Raw genomic sequence first — 19,727 nt, 5'->3', positions numbered from 1 at the left:
TATTACCCCATTTGAGATGGGGCAGAATATTGGGACCTCAGGCCATATAAGAAATATGTAGAATAAGTCAAGAAACATGCATGTTTACAACAGAAAGACCAGAATAAGATGCTAGTGTGTCTATGTCCATGTACAATATCGTGAACAGTCATGAAGTCAATATTTTGTATCAATGGATAATTTCCCTGCCCTGCAAAAAGTTTGCCCATATATCTGAGTAGTCTTAGAATCTCTCTTCACTAAATGATGGGTTAAGAAAAAAATAACTGTCAAATACAAAAGTTTTCAAGCAGTAGGGGGAAACCAAACAATGCAGGAATGCTCTATGTGGCATCACTTTTCCCTTCCAAAGTAGTGGTTTTCATGTTCATAGATTCTTCTTCTTCTCTGACTTTGCTCATATCGCACTGCTACATAAGAGGAAGATCACCGGCAAAACTAAAGCTGGGTCCAGCCGCTGTACAGTAACTTTATTTCTGTTAGCATTAGCATGGTCAAAAATGATGCTACTGCATGTTCTTCCCATGCAATTACTACTGAATATACTTAAGCCTTGTGATTACTCCTGGGCTGGTTCACTAATGTGTTTGAGACACGCATGAATGCTGTGTGTGGGTTGGGTTTTTTTTGTTTAGTTTTTTTAAAAAAAGGTGAAGCTTATCCAGGCTCTTCTTATAAAAGCTTGAATAAGCTGAAGGTGGTGGACATGAGATCTCTTTGAAAGCTCTCAATTTCAGAATTTAGTCACTGAAACTGTAGCTCACAGTGCTCCTGAAGTGTTCTAAGTATTCTAACTACAACCTTCAAATCAGCCCAGCAGTAACATTTGGGATTTACTCCAGTGTCACCCTTCACAATTAAGGTGTTTGAGCAGATATATGCTACAATGAAAATGTCTGATCCTCCATTTCCCTCTTCTTGTACTCACTCACACATAATGGATCCTTTTTGTGCAGAATCAGACAATGAGACCTCAATCTTTACCTCTCTGGACAAAACAGAATCTCCTTGTTCACAGACAAAGGGTCAGTAACCTGGAGTTGAGGTTTGATCTTTTGACTGCTCTATGTCTCTCATTGGATGTTACTAGGTATTGGCAACACAGCTTATCCCATGCACACCTCCCTTCATTTCGCTTCTTTAAACGTGTGGGAAAATATTTCTGCAATGCAACACAACTGGATAGCAGTTGTACAGAGACTAAACAGAGTATTTGGATCCTTAGGAATTAACAGTATTGCATTGTTCTTCTCACCCAGTTTCTAACTCAGCCAGACTTCACCTACTTGATACTAGGAGTATTGCCTACTCCTGACTGAAACACATGTGGCTATTCCAATTTTGAAGATCTTCAGCACTTCCTGGGGAGAGGGAAACTGTTTAAGGTGGTACAAGGTGGTGTAATTCTTTTCAAATACGAAGAAAGGAAAAGATACTGAATATCATGGCTAACTTTGTAAAGGTGAAACCTACAGGAGCGTCCCACAGTTAGCTGAGGAAGAAACATTGCTTGAAACGAATAAAGCTAGACTGGATGAAGCACTGGAAAACAGATTATAAAGAAAAGGAACCATGCTGTGGTAGAACATTGGTGTAGAAGTGATAATGGGGCTAGAAAGTAATATTTAAAAAAACAAAACAAAAACCCTTGTTATGTTCTGTGACCTTCTGAAGAAGGGCATTTCAATTATTTCTCTACTCTGAACAGTGCATGATCAAAACAACTATGCAGGCATTTCTAAACATACACCAGAAATCACACTCCTTTTAGTCAAACTCCAGGCTTTTTTCTTAAACAATAAAATAAATAAAAATCATAAAAGCTTGCTTTAATTGCAGGAGTATAATCCATTTAAAGGAACTGACTTTCAAATAATCCTTCATCAGTGAAAATAACAGGCTGGAACCATAATGTTACAAATCTGGCTCATCTCCCAGGTCACTTTTATTCAACAAACATCTCAGTATGTCAGTGATAGTGTTGCCATTTAAAAAAATCTCTTTACCTCTCTGCTTCTGTATTTAGAATTTGATTTTTCAAGATTTATCCATTCTGTATATCTGAGAATATTAAGCATTAGCAGAAACACAGAAATGGATAATCTAACTATTATGAAGTAATAGTCCTGCACAAAGTACGTTGTAATTTTTCCTGCTAATTTTTATACTAGTGTTAACCTATTTATCCTACTTTAATGAACATTAAATCAGACTGCACAATGCATTCCAGCCCTTCTTGTATAAAGAATACAAAGTACCTGGAATGCCAGCAGGTGATGTTAAAATACCAAACCATATTTGCTTAATGTTCTGTACCCAATGAGTCATGTCATCTGATACATGAATTATAAAAACTAAATGCTGCTTATATAGAATCAGACTGTAGAGATGGCAAAGATCTATTAGACGCCACACTTGATGACCTGTCTCCTAGATGCGTGTGGTTAGTGAAATCATCATTGCACGTATTCCCAAAAAGTCACATGGCATGAAAATGTTGAGGTATTAAAAAGTAAGGCACCTCATGACATGGAAGGAGGCTGTCCCCACGAAGCCAACGCACACAATCACTGCTCTTCACACGGTATTCCAGAACATCACCATCCTTGGTGTAAAAACTTCTATCTTAATACTTGTTTATCATAGAATCATAGAATATCAGGGTTGGAAGGGACCTCACGAGGTCACCTAGTCCAACCCCCTGCTCAAAGCAGGACCAATCCCCGACTAAATCATCCAAGCCAGGGCTTTGTCAAGCCTGACCTTAAAAACTTCTAGGGAAGGAGATTCCACCACCTCCCTAGGTAACGCATTCCAGTGTTTCACCACCCTCCTAGTGAAAAAGTTTTTCCTAATATCCAACCTAAATCTCCCCCACTGCAACTGGAGACCATTACTCCTTGTTCTGTCATCTGCTACCACTGAGAACAGTCTAGAGCCATCCTCTTTGGAACCCCCTTTCAGGTAGTTGAAAGCAGCAATCAAATCCCCCCTCATTCTTCTCTTCTGAAGACTAAACATCCCCAGTTCCCTCAGCCTCTCCTCATAAGTCATGTATTCCAGTCCCCTAATAATTTTTGTTGCCCTCTGCTGGACTCTTTCCAATTTTTCCACATCCTTCTTGTGGTGTGGGGCCCAAAACTGGACACAGTACTCCAGATGAGGCCTCACCAATGTCGAATAGAGGGGAAGATCACGTCCCTCGATCTGCTGGCAATGCCCCTACTTATACATCCCAAAATGCCATTGGCCTTCTTGGCAACAAGGGCACACTGTTGACTCATATCCAACTTCTCGTCCACTGTCACCCATAGGTCCTTTTCTGCTGCCGAGCCATTCAGTCCCTAGTCTGTAGCGGTGCATTGGATTCTTCTGTCCTAAGTGCAGGACCCTGCACTTATCCTTGTTGAACCTCATCAGATTTCTTTTGGCCCAATCCTCCAATTTGTCTAGGTCCCTCTGTATCCTATCCTACCCTCCAGCGTATCTACCACTCCTCCCAGTTTAGTGTCATCTGCAAACTTGCTGAGGGTGCAATCCACACCATCCTCCAGATCATTTATGAAGATATTGAACAAAACCGGCCCGAGGACCGACCCCTGGGGCACTCCACTTGATACCGGCTGCCAACTAGACATGGAGCCATTGATCACTACCCGTTGAGCCCGACAATCTAGCCAGCTTTCTATCCACCTTATAGTCCATTCATCCAGCCCATACTTCTTTAATTCGCTGGCAACAACACTGTGGGAGACTGTGTCAAAAGCTTTGCTAAAGTCAAGGAACAACACGTCCACTGCTTTCCCCTCATCCACAGAGCCAGTTATCTCGTCATAGAAGGCAATTAGATTAGTCAGGCATGACTTGCCCTTGGTGAATCCATGCTGACTGTTCCTGATCACTTTCCTCTCCTCTAAGTGCTTCAGAATTGATTCCTTGAGGACCTGCTCCATGATTTTTCCAGGGACTGAGGTGAGGCTGACTGGCCTGTAGTTCCCAGGATCCTCTTTCTTCCCTTTTTTAAAGATGGGCACTACATTAGCCTTTTTCCAGTCATCTGGGACCTCCTCCGATCGCCATGAGTTTTCAAAGATAATGGCCAATGGCTCTGCAATCACATCCGCCAACACCTTTAGCACTCTCGGATGCAACACATCTGGCCCCATGGACTTGTGCTCGTCCAGCTTTTCTAAATAGTCCCGAACCACTTCTTTCTCCACAGAGGGCTGGTCACCTTCTCCCCATGCTGTGCTGCCCAGTGCAGTATTCTGGGAGCTGACCTTGTTCGTGAAGACAGAGGCAAAAAAAGCATTGAGTACATTAGCTTTTTCCACATTCTCTGTCACTAGGTTGCCTCCCTCATTCAGTAAGGGGCCCACACTTTCATAGAATCATAGAATATCAGGGTTGGAAGGGACCCCAGAAGGTCATCTAGTCCAACCCCCTGCTCAAAGCAGGGCCAATTCCCAGTTAAATCATCCCAGCCAGGGCTTTGTCAAGCCTGACCTTAAAAACCTCTAAGGAAGGAGATTCTACCACCTCCCTAGGTAACGCATTCCAGTGTTTCACCACCCTCTTAGTGAAAAAGTTTTTCCTAATATCCAATCTAAACCTCCCCCACTGCAACTTGAGACCATTACTCCTCGTTCTGTCATCTGTCATCTTTCCTTGACTTTCTTCTTGTTGCTAACATACCTGAAGAAACCCTTCTTGTTACTCTTAACATCTCTTGCTAGCTGCAACTCCAGGTGTGATTTGGCCTTCTTGATTTCACTCTTGCAAGCCCGAGCAATATTTTTATACTCATCCCTGGTCATTTGTCCAATCTTTCACTTCTTGTAAGCTTCTTTTTTGTATTTAAGAGCAGCAAGGATTTCACTGTTAAGCCAAGCTGGTCACCTGCCATATTTACTATTCTTTCTACACATCGGGATGGTTTGTCCCTGTAACCTCAATAAGGATTCTTTAAAATACAGCCAGCTCTCCTGGACTCTTTTCCCCCTCATGTTATTCTCCCAGGGGATCTTGCCCATCAGTTCCCTGAGGGAGTCAAAGTCTGCTTTTCTGAAGTCCAGGGTCTGTATTCTGCTGCTCTCCTTTCTTCCTTGTTTATCTTTGTCTTTAGTTGCTTTGCTTAGGAATTTGTCACTGTGGCTCAAAGAACTTTTGTTTAACCCTCCCTCTGCTCCTCGCTATCCCTTCAGTATCTACTACATTAATTTTTCCCTCTGCTGCCCACAGGAGTACAAATCTTCACCTGAAAGTGACTAGTGATTTCTGGGTGGCCAATTTGAATCACCTTTAAAAGGGCTGTAATTTTAGAGGGTGGGTGTTCAGCACCCAATGTAAATCAAGTCTCTAAGTAAGGTGCCAAAAAACTGAGGCATCAACTCATCAGCCACTTCTGAAAATGCTGTCCTTAATTTTTTTAAGTCTCTCTACCAATTTAACCCTAGGCTTGTTCTTGCTTCAACTGAAGTGGGCATTGTCCCTCTCTCTCAAACCCAGCATAGCTGCGGTGATTAAGTGACCACTTCTGGACTCCAGGGGAAGAGGTGGTGTTTGTATTAACGGAAGGGAAACTCTAGCTCTCTCAGTTCCCGCCCTGGTGGTACCCAGATGCATTGGAACTGCTAGGGAGAAGGCAGAAGCTTGTTCCAGCCAGTGGGAAAGTGAAATAGGCTGAGGGTCAGGACTCCCCATGGAGCTCTTGTTCCTCTGACTCTGTTGGGTCTGTCAGGACCTGCAAGTCACTCTCTACCTTCAGTTTGGGTCAGTATGTCCACAACCTGATCAGCTACATGCCCAGAAATCAATTCACTCTCCTCACTGGAATGTGTTGGAAGTAGGAGCTATTGTTATTTCTATTTTTGGATTTCTTTGACAGCTGACATATACTAATGCTGACTTCAGGACACAGGATGGTGGGAGCTGTGCTTATCCTCTTTAGGGGGAAAATGATTATATGATATTTTTAATCAAAGAACAATTATCCTAACGATGGGTCAAATTCTAGCCTTAGTTACCCCTGTGCTTCCCCAGTGGCTTCAGCAGAGTTGCTCAGGGGTAGCTAAGGGCATAATTTGGTTTGCTGTCAGGTTCTGACTGGAATCTGCTGTCCTTCAGGCTTGAAATACGATGCCTTGATGTATGGTTTCCACAGGCATATACCTTATAAGCTGCATAGTGCTTTGGACAGTTAGATGTTTTAGTTCAAAATATAGATGCACATTAATGCTAAACCGCAGTCTCTGTGTGAATCTGTTCTTGGATACAATCCAACTGAGAAACAGCAAAACTAATTTAAATGCTGGGGCTGACACTAGAGACAGCTGTGCAGGAGACCAGCTTCGGAGCTGCCACGAGAAACTAGCCACTCTCTTAGACTGCTCTTATGATCTTCCACTCTATGGGACCTCTTTTGCTCTCTTACATCTGATAAGTATTTTGTGAATGAATTCAAGGGTGCCTCAGGGTTCTTCACTACACAATAAATATAATCTCAATTAATGGTAAGTGTGGGGGGGTAAAACATGCATAGCAAGACAGCAAAATATCTTACTATAGAGTTTTAAAGAACTCCCTCTACCCTTGCCAGATTTGATGGAAGATATAGGTTTGTCTAAACATCTGGAAATATCAGACATGAACCTATAGCTCCACTGACTATCTTATTCATAGAAATCTGAGCAAGTAGGCTAACAGGTCGGCTGGTATGAGCGATATCATGGTATGTTTCCTAAACTCCTGACCACAAATTGGACAAAAGATGGGTATATGGGAATTGAGCAGCCTTCAGTGCCCAATAATAGGCAGGTGAATGTTACAGGATTGGTGACTTGACAGCAAATTTGCTCAGATCAGCTGTAAATTAAATGTCTCTGGAGTGAGTAAGCAAGTGATAGCTTTGGACTGAGCAAAGAGAACACTGGAGCAGGACTACTGCAGTGTCAGGGAACCCACAATAAGTTGAACAGCTGATGAAGTAATGCTATTTAAGTGGGAGCTTGAGTTGATATGAAGCAGAGGCTCATCTACTGTAGTGAGATGTTGGGCTGTAAAGCTGTCCTCCAGCTATAGCTATTGGAGCTACATTGAAATATTTCAAAGGAAACATACTTTGAAATGACACCCTATATGATTTTGGTATGGATGTGTCCCAGTTCTGGTCTTGGATTTATACCAGTATAAACAAAATCAGAATCTGGTCCATAATACCTGCAGATATGCACAATGGCTATTGAGTTCCCTTTGCCTGTGGGTGCATTTCAAGAGCTGGTAAAGTCCTCCCTAGTGATATCCCTTACTACTTAGGGAGTTAATGGAGAAATTAATCAGTTAATGTCTGTAATGCACTCTGCAATTCCTAGCTCAAAGGCACCATTGAAATAAAAATGTTTGTTTATTTCTGTAATAAAAGTCTTCTATTTCCAGTCACGGGAGTGAGAGAGACCCATATCTGCCAGTAACTTGTGTGACCCAGAGCCAATCATTTACACTCTCGGGATAAACTGAGACACATGTGCACAAGACATACAATATTTGCCTGGCTTACTAGGTGCTATGAAGGTAAATAAAGGTCTTCAAAGTGCTTGGGGGTGCTCTACAGAAAGGCACTACTGAGCACAAAAGTCACAGTTCCTCTCATTCTGTGAGAAATTTTCTTCAGTAATCCCATCTTCGAAAAGGTACCCTGGTTCGTATTAATTTAGTCCTCTTCAAACAGTGAATGCTGCAATTAATCACCCCTGTAGTCTGAACTACCTGGTCATGTAGACAATCCTTGAGTATCTGGTAAAGTCTTGTCTTCACTACAAAAAAAAAAGGTGTTCTTAACTCAAGTTAGCTGACTCAAGATAAAATCCTAGTGACAAACTGCCTTATCTTCACTAGGATTTAACCATGAGTCAGCTAACTTGAGTTAACACTTTTTTTTTTTGGTAACGAAGACAAGGCTTTAATACTAGAACTGACTGTCACCCGTAAATAGCAAAGTTTGTGAAAAGGTCTCACAGTGATACTGTCCAGACAGAAGTTACTTGCCAGAGAATGTTACCACTGCTTTATATACAATTGCCCTGCTACAATTCCATTCTCCAAAGTAATAGGAGTGGGGAAGACTACTCAGGAATCCAGTAACATCCTTCCGCTTTAACTAGCCACAGTAGTGGTGCAACTCCATGCTTATGTGATAACTAACACTGCCTAACTCCAAAATGCTAACTCTTATAAAAACATTAAATAAAACAAAGAAATTCATTAACAAAAAAAACCTTATTATGTAGAGTTAATTGACTGCATCTATTTATTAATGTAGAGGGGATAGCTGGCTGGAAATGTTGTTAGGGGGCTCGCTTATCATGTGCTTAAAGTTACTATAACCAACAATGAATAATAATTAACAAAAAAATTTTCCAGAGCCATTTTAGAACTTTCATTATAGTCTTTTGTGCCAGACAGCAATATCTTCAGCAGATAAGATGAACAAGCTGACTGTAAAATGGTGGCTGATTCTATTTGTCACACGTTAACCTTTTAGTTCATCTTACAGTTGGGGGCAGTTTTACCGCAAAGAAAAACCCATTTAAGGTTTTTATGGATATGCCTCTGGCATGTAAGAGCAAACCGGAAATAGCTCCAAGTGAAACATACTCTCAAATTAGTGCACAGCTTGAATTGCCCATCTTCTCTGTCCAGCCCTTAAATCTTGCCAAGGTACAGAAAGGAATGAAAATCAAGGGGCAATCCTGAACACATGAGTTTTGTTTCTTAAAAAGAATGGCCAATTATAATATAGAGACTGTTTGCAGCTAAATTATCCTTTTACACACCCAGCTCACTTATCAACAGAACCTCTGTTTTTCCTGGAGTCCACAGCCATGGAATGTGCCCACTGGAGAGGAAGAAAATGCAAAGCAAGACTGAATTAACTTCTATGACAACGCTGGTCTTTTCTGCAGCTTAAGCTGTTTCTAACAAAACAGAGTTTAAAGCCATGGGGATTGCACAGTGCTCCTGGCATCCGTTCTCTCTCAGACAGAGCAACACCCTGAGGTGTTGTAAAATAAGCTTCCAACACTGTAAGTGGAAGTGAACTGTGGTGACACATGGTGTGACGGAGAACCTGAAATCAGGATCTCTTCTTAAGGGTTAGTGTTCAGGTTGTGTGACTTGCTCAAATCTGCTTTAATGGGAGTCAAGCATCCCACTTCACAGTTTGGAACCGGATCCTTAAATGCACCCCGTCCACCCGAGCGGACGTTACTAAGTTTGCAGGAGTATCTGACCTGAATCAAACTATTCAGTAACTGCTGCTGTTTACAGTGTTGGCAGCCCACCTAGGAAGGAAACAGGGATAGTTTTAATGAAAGAGAGTTTGGGGTTTGAGATTCCTTTTATTACTCCCTCAGCACCATCCTCTGTGCTCCGGTGGCAGCAACTGTTCTCTGGCCAAGTAAGGCTGGACTTGGCTCTAGGCCTGAGGCAGGTCTCTTGAATGACAGATCCTTGCTGAGGAAGGGAAAAAGCTCACCTTTCAACCTGGATCCTGCATGTAGTAGCATGTTGTGCTGCCACCAGACCATTGGACTGGCCCAATTATAGACTTTTCTGCTATTCCCCACTCCTTCTAAAGTAAGCACAGAGGGTCCAGTTCTGCTGTCAGTCACAGCACGCAAACTCACTGACTTGCATAGCACTGGAACATATGTACCTGTGGGCAGAGTTGGGGGCCCCAAAGATGTTACGTGAAGGACAGCAACAGATGCAGTCAATTAGCTTCTGCCTTCTAAAACAAACCCTCTGGCCATTTCATTCAAATAGCGATGCACCAAAAGAAACTACCACCAAATTGGAACGCCTAAGGGCTAAGCCGCAGATGACTAAACACTGTTAGTCACGGACCTCAGATGCCAACAGATCATACTTAAAAAGAAAAGGAGTACTTGTGGCACCTTAGAGACTAACCAATTTATTTGAGCATAAGCTTTCGTGAGCTACAGCTCACTTCATCGGATGCATAAAGTGGAAAGTACAGTGAGGAGATTTTAATACTACTGACTGCTATTCCTACCTACATGCCTCCAGCTTTCACCCAGACCACACAACATGATCCATTATCTACAGCCAAGCTCTACGATACAACCGCATTTGCTCCAACCCCTCAGACAGAGAGAAACACCTATAAGATCTCTATCAAGCATTCTTACAATTACAATACCCACCTGCTGAAGTGAAGAAACAGATTGACAGAGACAGAAGAGTACCCAGAAGTCACCTACTACAGGACAGGTCCAACAAAGAAAATAACAGAATGCCACTAGCCGTCACCTTCAGCCCCCAACTAAAACCTCTCCAACGCATTATCAAGGATCTACAACCTATCCTGAAGGACGACCCATCGCTCTCGCATATCTTGGGAGACAGGCCAGTCCTTGCCTACAGACAGCCCCCCAACCTGAAGCAAATACTCACCAGTAACCACACACCACACAACAGAACCACTAACCCAGGAACCTATCCTTGCAACAAAGCCCGTTACCAACTGTGCCCGCATATCTATTCAGGGGACACCATCACAGGGCCTAATCACATTAGCCACACTATCAGAGGCTCATTCACCTGCACATCTACCAATGTGATATATGCCATCATGTGCCAGCAATGCCCCTCTGCCATGTACATTGGCGAAACTGGACAGTCTCTACGTAAAAGAATAAATGGACACAAATCAGATGTCAAGAATTATAACATTCATAAACCAGTCGGAGAACACTTCAATCTCTCTGGTCACTCGATTTCTGACCTCAGAGTGACTATCCTTCAACAAAAAAACTTCGAAAACAGACTCCAACGAGAGACTGCTGAATTGGAATTAATTTGCAAATTGGAAACAATTAACTTAGGCTTGAAGAGAGACTGGGAGTGGTTGAGTCATTATACTAAGTGAAATTATTTCCCCTTGTTTATTCCTTCCTTCCTTCCTCCCACCCCCACTGTTCCTCAGACATTCTTGTTAACTCCTGGAAATGTGCTAGAAATGGCCCACCTTGATTATCATTTCAAAAGGTTTTCTCTCCCCCCACCCCACTCTCCTGCTGGTAATAGCTCATCTTAAGTGATCACTCTCCTTACAATGTATATTCTTTCATGGTCTGTGTGTATATAAAATCTCCTCACTGTACTTTCCACTTTATGCATCCAATGAAGTGAGCTGTAGCTCACGAAAACTTATGCTCAAATAAACTGGTTAGTCTCTAAGATGCCACAAGTACTCCTTTTCTTTTTGCGAATACAGACTAACACAGCTGCTACTCTGAAACAGACCATACTTACTAACTTAGACTGCAGGTTCTGTTCCTTTCTTTGTAACAACACCACAATAAAAGCCTATGTTAGTTAGAAATGAGCTCCCTTAGGAAATGGGGATATGATGCAAAAAAAGCAGAACAAGGGATTTGGCCCTGTTATTGCATTTCGGGCTACTTCTGAGAAAGCTGAATCCCTAGTGAGCGTGTCAGACCCTATTGAAGCCGCTGCTGTTCTGAGAAAAGCACTCGTTTAATATCAGTCTACTTATGCCATTTTAATAACTGGCTCATTACAAGGGCAGTGCCAAGCTTTCCAAGCACAGAATAAGGATGAGGGACAGAGATCTTGTATGCCACCCTAAAAGGGAGGAGGGTGAAGCTTTACAAAGAAGAAATACAACATTTTAGTACTTCAAAAAATGCTTGGTTATAACTCCTGTACTGCACATACCTGATTCTGAAACAGATCTTTCCTAAAATAAGGGCTTTGTGGAACGAAAGCACCAGGCCTCACTTTTGGGAGTTCAACTTGTGCTTAGGTTATAAGTGGAAAATGAGCATCGTGGTCTAGCCCTACACTCCCCTCACAATTGGCCTAGGACTGAAACACGGAAGCTGCAGACCAAGGAGTACCCAATGCCATCAACAGAAGTTGTATGAGGAACAATAGCCATACTCTGTGCAAGAGCGGCTTAAAACATTTGTCCCCATAGTGCCTTATGACTAATAGTAAAAAAAGGAAAATGGGACATAAGCACATTCTCAAAATGGAGCTTGAATTAGTTAAAATTTCTTATCTAACATCAGAATGCCCCTCAATTGCTTAGCTGCACTAAAAAAAATCCTTCAACTAATTATTTCCCTCCCTGCCTGCCCCCCCCATGACATTTAAATATCTGAGTTTCAATGGCCTCTCATACACACAAGCTCTAAAAATAGGACTGTTGGGAGGGAGCTGCAGCTGACTCATTAATCAGAGGTCTCATTAATCTGGTTAATCAGAAAAGCTCTCTTATTTATGGTAAATCCAACAGCTGTTTCTTATCTATTTCTGTTCTCCACAGCCTTTAAATGAAACTGCTTCTCAAAGGAAACCTTCTAGTGAAACACATGTAAATGCCCAGACATCTTCCACCAAACAATATTATTAATTGCAGTTTCACTACACAAGTAGCTTTAACAAATCCATGCAGCAAATCTCCAGCAAGATGCTCTGCCTCAGGGAGTCAAACAGTGTTGACATAACCAGAGGAGTGGCTTACTATACTGATCTATCTAGGGAAAGGCTCCTGCCATTTCCCCTCTACCACGGTGACTGGACACATGGTCCCCAGGGCATTCTCTTTGGAACCTCCTTTCTTACTGGATTACCACTCCATCTCCCTGTCCGATGGGTTCCTTTCCAAATCTACCAGAGAAAGACCCATTCAGGTGGCATGGTCAAATATCCTTCTTGACTGATCTGTGTTCAGCCAGCCTGGGAAGAACTACTGTACATACTTGTTCATAAGCCAAATGTTTTTTTAGTAAAAAAGGGAAGCATCAGAGAAGGGGTTCGGCTTATGAATGGGTAGAGAGAGGGAGAGGTGGGACACAGCCCCTCCCCCCAACAGAGGGGGCAAGGAGAGGCAGCACAGCCAGCAGAGCCAGAAGGGAAGAGGAGGGGCAAGAGTCTCTCCGCTTCTGGCCATGCTGCTCTCCCCCCAGCCTCCGAAGCAGCTGCAGCTCCAGGGCTGGCAGGCTGCAGCTGCACCACTCGGCCCCGCCCACCGGAGCACGCTGTGGCCATGCGACCCAGCCCAGCCTGCTGGACCATGCTGCAGCCGCGCCGCCCGGTGTGGCCCCCCGGAGCACGATGTAGCTGCACTGCCCAGCCTGCCGGAGCAGCTCCAGCCAGGCCAGAGACATCCTCCCCTGGCCCTCCCCAGATAAGATGGGAAGGGATGGGATGGAGTGTGGGAGGGTTGGGGGTCCCGGGCTAGGGGTGGGGTCATGTGGGGGGTGGTCACAGGGGTTACTCCCCTGACCCCCAGCTTCTCCCCCCCAAAAAATTTCCCCACCAGTTGCACCAGTCCAGGTGCGCCAGGACACTTTGTTTACTTAGGTTACCTCTGTGCCTGCCGACGCTCGAGGTAAACAAACCATCTCAGCCCGCCAGCAGCTTATGCTGATGGCCCGGGAGCCAAAGTTTGCTGACCCCTGAATGATAGGGTCAGCTTATGAATGGGTCATAAAAATTTTCCATTTTTACTTGTCCATCTTGGGGGGGGGGGTCGGCTTATAAACGAACCATCTTATGATTGAGTATATACGGTATATCCCCTCTTCCTCCATGTTTGGACACTAAGGAGACCTGCTAACATGCTGAGCCCCCAAGGACAGTGATCCCATTAGACTCAATATATTGCAGTAGGGATGGTCCAGGAGAACAGAGCAGTTACTAATGGTGATGGAAACAGCTCTTCCTCAGATAAAGGAACAGCTACTGTAGCTCTTTGAATTAGCTGCACCAGATGCAAATTTGGAGTTCAACCCTACAACTACTTAAATACATACAAATATACTTAAAAACTATATAAATAACTTTCTTCACATTAAGTCCTACTAAAGTCCTATGTGCACATGTTTGCAGGATCAAACCCCTGAATTGAATCAGGCCTGTAAGCTGGCTTTCTATAGTTTAGCCCTGGATAGACAGACTTTCCCAGCAAATAGTATGGCAGACAAGAGGGACTAACTAGGAAATGCACTCTACTAATGGTTCTACTTTTTGGTTGGGTTTATTTGTGAATGATCCTAGGCAATGCTGCACAAATGAAAACAGTCAAGAAAAGCTATGGAAATGGACTGTTCTGGGTACTTCTAGACAAATGGGTTTCCTAACATGAGCTTATGAAAAAATGGTGCCAACTGAGTAGAGGGAGATAGGTTCAAGCATGTAAAAATAGTCTGGAAAGCTATAAAAGAAAAGCCTAATCAGAAGATTAAAAATAGCTCTGTGCAGGGTGGTGCTGGTAATGTGAGAAGCTCAGGATTTACCAGAACCTTTGTAAGCTGAAAAATGCTTAAGAGGGTTAAGAAAATAATCAGTTTACATGAAGCCTTGAGTGCTGAAACACAAGTGCTGCAATCTGGGAAGAGGAAAGGATTCCTGAGAAGTGACTCCACTGAGTCAGAGAGAGCGCTGCAGGAGGGTCTAGCTCCCTGCTGGGCCTTTGCTGCAGGACAATGTGTCACCTTGGACTTGGGAGAAGTTAGAGCAAGAATATCCAGAGAAAGCCCTGAGCAATAAAGGGGACACAACACGAGAGATCCGAGAAGCAGCCAACCTGAGGCCAATCAAACAAAGCCAAAAGCCTGTCATCACTAACAAGCTGTTTGGAGTAATAACTTAGAGACTCTTAATAGCATTGCACCTAAATTGTGAGAGAGACCGAAGCGTGGCCTGGGCACAGATCTGGGAGACAAACTACTGAGCTTTGATTCCAGTTTGGCCACTGACTCAGTGAGCCGTTTCACTTCTCGGTCACAGTTTTGCCATCTGTGAAATGAAGCAAAGAATACCTTACCTACTTCACAGAAATGCTGTGACAATAACCATTAGTAAAGGCTAGTGTGCTGGAACGACTGGCTCTAGGGAAGACTTGGCTCTATGTAAAACTATTTCCCATATCGTCAAGTCACATGTGCTTCAGCCAAGAGGGTGGAGCCTAGAAACTTGTGATGGCAAAAGACAACAAGGAGTGTAACCAGCAACTGGCCCAAGACCTCTTAGTCAGAACAAATTGTAGCATCCACTGTTAATTAATTGCAAATTGGAATGCCCAGACATTTTGAAAGGAGAGTCCAAAAGAAGCTGATTCCTCCAAAGAACAGAAAGGGTACCTAAGGTGCCAGTAAAACCTGAGTATAGTGTGTGTATAGTTTTAGGTACTCCCTGCATCACAGCTGAAGCCAAGCCAGCATCAGCAACATCCAAAAACAGCTGTAGCAGATCCCTTTCCATGTAGGCAAAGATTTTCTGTGAGAAATCCTGTAGGTTTTCTGTAACACTGTTGAGCTAGCGTGCACGTTGCACAACATGGCTTTCTGTGCCCATCGGGGAGAGTGTGCTTGTATTTCAAACCTGCTAGTAACAATCATGCCCATGCATGGTTGCACAAGCCCAAGAGTACGCTGAGCATTAGTGTAAACACTTCCTTCATCATGTGCCAGTACAGTAGTTGCATTTACCATGACCATCCTCTTCACCACTTGCTTTGATACTGAAGTCTGTGTCGAAGGTCGTGTTACTCTCTTGGCTGGGAGTCCATTTTCCTCTTCAAAATAAGGAAAGAGAATTGTCCTCAAAATATGATGAAGGAAAAAGTGCAGAAAGAATGGTTTTACAAAAGATATGTTGTACACACTGGTATGCTGGTCATTTCTGGGATGATGTGGGTTCAGAAAATAGTTCCCCTTCTACAGAAGACAAGCTAAGAGACTCATCAAGCAAAGCTTTGTCTGGAACAGGCTCAGCTGCCAAAGCCCAACCCCAAGACAAGATTTGGAGACATTTCTAGTTGAGTTAGCTTGGGTTTGGGAGGGGGAAGGTGGAGGGGCAGGGGTCAAGTTACAGGCCTGTGATGTTACTATCAGTATTTACTCCGTGGAAAGGCATGATGTAACACAAACCAAAACCCTGAAACTCAAATCCTCTCTCTCTCATGTGATTATTTTTCCACTTTAAAATTTAACAGTGAGCAGTAAATAAACAGGGGTCACCCAGGCAACAGCTGCTGACTCCAAAGAGTGCTATCAACATATCTTCAGTGATTCAGCATTCTGCTACATTCACAAACCACAAACTCATAGGAGCACACATGAACATGCAGATAGAGAGACAGCTGACTGGTGCCATTTTTATTACTATTTTATCACTGTCCATGCACCTTAAGAGCTAAATTTTGAGAAACAGTCTATTTGTAGTTTTGCAGCTGCAGTTGTACAGTTCTTAGTGTGCACAACCACCAGCAGCCTTCAATAGTAGGATTCTGACAATGAAACAACTTGATTACCTTTGGGCACAAATCACTTGCATCCACAAATCAAATAAAAAAAAATCCCATGATATTGTATGTAAAAACTGCAAGTTGTTGCGTTTTTAAAAAGTGCCCACTGTTAAGTAAGACAACAAGTAACAGAAAGCTTAAAGCAGAACCTGAATGGAAATGCAGATCAATAAGGGAAAAGTACAACAATGAAAAACACTGAGCCCTCATACCCCACAAAAATCTTTTCCAATATGCAGGGTTTGAGTAGTAAATGTTGAACCAGGGGAGCTCATCTTTTATGTACATCGAAGATAGAGTAACTAAGTATATTAATAAGGGAAACTGAGTTACTTTGCCATGGTGAGCTCACATCTCATCAATACGGCTACCAGAGATTCCAGAATTTGGTCCTCAGTCTTATTCAAGCTAAAACTATGGGTGCAGGGGATCAGCTGTTTCACATTCCAGCTTGGGTGAATGAGAATCTAATGATTGTTCTCTGGAAGAAATGCAGAACCTTTGTCCTTTCCCTATCTCTGCAGACTATTTCAAAACAAAAATTGGTGAGTGCTATAGCTGTGCCAATAAAACATGAAGAAATAAAACAAAATCTTTTTGTTGCAATATATAAGGCATGTAAGTTACCCTCTTGATTTACTCAAAACAAATAAGAGAAGAGTAGCAAAAAGAAGCAGAACCCCTCTGCCCCACTGTTACTTCCACACAGGCTATTTTAGAAGATGAAACTACCATAAGCTTCATAGGCAAAGCAAATAATGCCACAAGTATGTTGATTAGATTCTGGTAATCTGAATTTGGTGTTTGCAGCTTCACACGTGTGCAGTAATTTTTTGCTTTAGATTGAAACTAAAAAGAGTTGACGAGTGATTCCTTACCGTTAACGACAGAGCCATGCAGACAAAAGTGAACTTCTTGATATGCGTTGCTGTGACTGTGTTGCTGGTGTTCACCAGTTTATTGCTGGGGTTATTCTAGGGTGAGAGAGAGAGAAAGATAACAAGCATTAACATGGCTCCAGACTGCTATGGAGCGGACAGCACCAGGGTCATAGGGGGAATCTCACTCTCTGTGTGCACAGTTCTTACTTTTTTTTTTTTTTTTTTAAATTTAGTTAGCTTCCAAACAGGACACTTGCACAAGCCACAGAATATTTTTCCATGTGAACTGACAATCATTGTTCAACTGGTCTCTCACAGAGTTTACTAATTGCCTCAGTCTGCCAAGCAGTAATGCCTGCTCAAAAGTTTTAACGATTCTTTCTAAAGGATACTGGTGTGGTGTTGGCTGTCTTTGCTTAAAGCTTGTAAGGATGCGATCATAGCTAGGAAAAATGTTATCTTCCCTTCGTCCCCAGCCCCCACATCAACACAAAGTGGCACAGCATATACACAGCAGTGCAACCACCCCGTCTCAATACAGATCCAATTAGCCAGAGAGTGACTAATATAAACAAAGATCTAGGAACACCTGGCGCTGCTAATTAAGTTTGATGAACTGTACGTAATTAGACAGCTAGATCGTCCATTCTGAAAAGGACTCACATTGCAGTGGCAGGTGTGCTGAAAAAAACAACCCCCATTCGTTCCCCAAAGCACCTAACACCAACAAATGAAGCTAAAGATTTCATACTACTGACTGGGAACACATCCTTATGATAAACTACCTAAATGAGCCATGACAGGGGAGCACAGAAACCCAGAAGCAGGGCCTAGAACAGTGGCTGCAGAGTCATCTATTGGAGTGACTACTTGGCTGTTTAAGATACATGGGTAGGCACCAGAAGTGATAAGAACTCTGATGCAGTGCGATATTTACTCAGCCTTGATGTAGTTTAAGCAGAAGAATATCAAACTGGCAGTCACCTGGTATGGACAGCTTGCTAAACCTAATCTGAGAAGTCGGAATTTGTGCAAACCCATCCGGGGGAGTGTCAGACAGGAATATGGGACAGATTAAAAGCACACTGACTATTTCACGAGCTTTTGTACAAAACTCAAACTCAGAACTTTCACGAGTGATTACATAACTTACGGAACCCCATTCTGTATTGGGATGCTCAACTTTGGTGCCCAGATACAAATTGGCAATTTGTACAAAACCACTTCGAACCATCAGAAGGGTAATGCTCTGGAACAGCCTCCCAATAGTTGTTTGCCCCCATAACTCCTGAGGAAGAGCTGGGCAAATGAAAATGAGTGCAACTGTACGATGGGTTTGCTTTTGATGGTAAGGGGCAGAGTGCAGCAGTGATGGGGCTCACTTCCAGTTTATATCTCATGTTCCTAAAAGCTCATGCTTTGGGATTTCAGCTGGCCACCTGGAAGGATCAGGAAGGGATTCCTTCTTCCCCATCCCCAATGTATGCTTCCTCTGAGGCATCAGAGATGGCCACAGCTGGAGATGGGAATTGGACAGGGAGGGCGAGGACTCTGAGGTGGCACCGAGCATTCTCTCTCTCTCACAAGTGCTTGGGTGGCTGGTTCTTGCTCACATGCTCAGGATCTAACTGATCACCACATGTCGGGCCAGGAAGGGATTTTCCCTCAGGTCAGACTGACAGTGCCCTTTTCCCACCTTCCTCTGTACCATGAAGGTGTCAGTCACTTGCCAGGACTATCTGTGTATCTTTCATCTAATAATTTCCCTGCCATTACAAGGGCCTCAGGCATTGGTGCACCTTGGTTCCTTCTATTCTCTGCCTGTGACACAAAATAGTCTAGGCTCCTAAGGGCTGTAATACTTTGGTCTAATTTTTGGTCTAAATGGGTTAGTGTGCAGGTGCTGGTCACCTGTGCTATACAGGATGTCAGGCTGGATGAACTGGATGGTCTCTTCTGGAATTAAATTCTATGACTCTGAATTTGTGCGTATGGAAGATGCCAGTAAAAAAAAAAAAATCTGAAGTTGCTTTGTACAGTATAAGCTGTCCTCTTTGAGCACTGATGGATCTCTGAACATGGTTTTCTTAAGTCTACACTTCTACAAGTAGGGCAGAACTACATTAAAGTACACTAGAGAACATTAATGGGCACTAGCAGTGTGTACACAGACTATTTAATGCACAGCTTAATTTAGTGGACTTTAGAAATCATACCCCATAGTGCATATTGCTGCTCTGTGTAGACAAGACCTTAGATGCCCCATATTTTAGCTAATACCAAGTTCTTCTATAGATCAGAATCTGATCTCCAATTTCAGTGTTGTCTCTTTTATAAATGGGATCCAGGGAGAAAAGCTGAACCAGAGCTGCTCCATGAAATCTTGCAAAGAGGGACATCAGGAGGGATAGTGTCCCTTTCCTTGCAAGACTGGAGTCAGTCACTTTCCTTGTGACATAGTCCACTTCACACACAGAGCAGCTGCA

General features: G+C 43.1%; 1 protein-coding gene across 3 annotated transcripts in view; it reads right to left on the bottom strand.

Annotated features, from left to right (window-relative positions):
• ANKH (ANKH inorganic pyrophosphate transport regulator) overlaps positions 1 to 19,727 on the bottom strand; it is a 215,612-nt gene that overhangs the window by 93,462 nt on the left and 102,423 nt on the right. For all 3 annotated transcript variants that reach the window (XM_073332298.2, XM_073332297.1, XM_073332300.2), the window contains one exon: positions 17,239 to 17,334. In XM_073332298.2, the coding sequence (XP_073188399.1) occupies positions 17,239 to 17,334 (96 nt within the window). The remainder of the gene's footprint in view (positions 1 to 17,238; positions 17,335 to 19,727) is intronic.

Source organism: Lepidochelys kempii, chromosome 2 (genome assembly GCF_965140285.1).
Source record: "Lepidochelys kempii isolate rLepKem1 chromosome 2, rLepKem1.hap1, whole genome shotgun sequence".
Lineage (NCBI taxonomy): Eukaryota > Metazoa > Chordata > Testudines > Cheloniidae > Lepidochelys > Lepidochelys kempii.
Note: the sequence above shows the minus strand (reverse complement) of the source record. Positions and strands in the feature narration are given on the sequence as shown.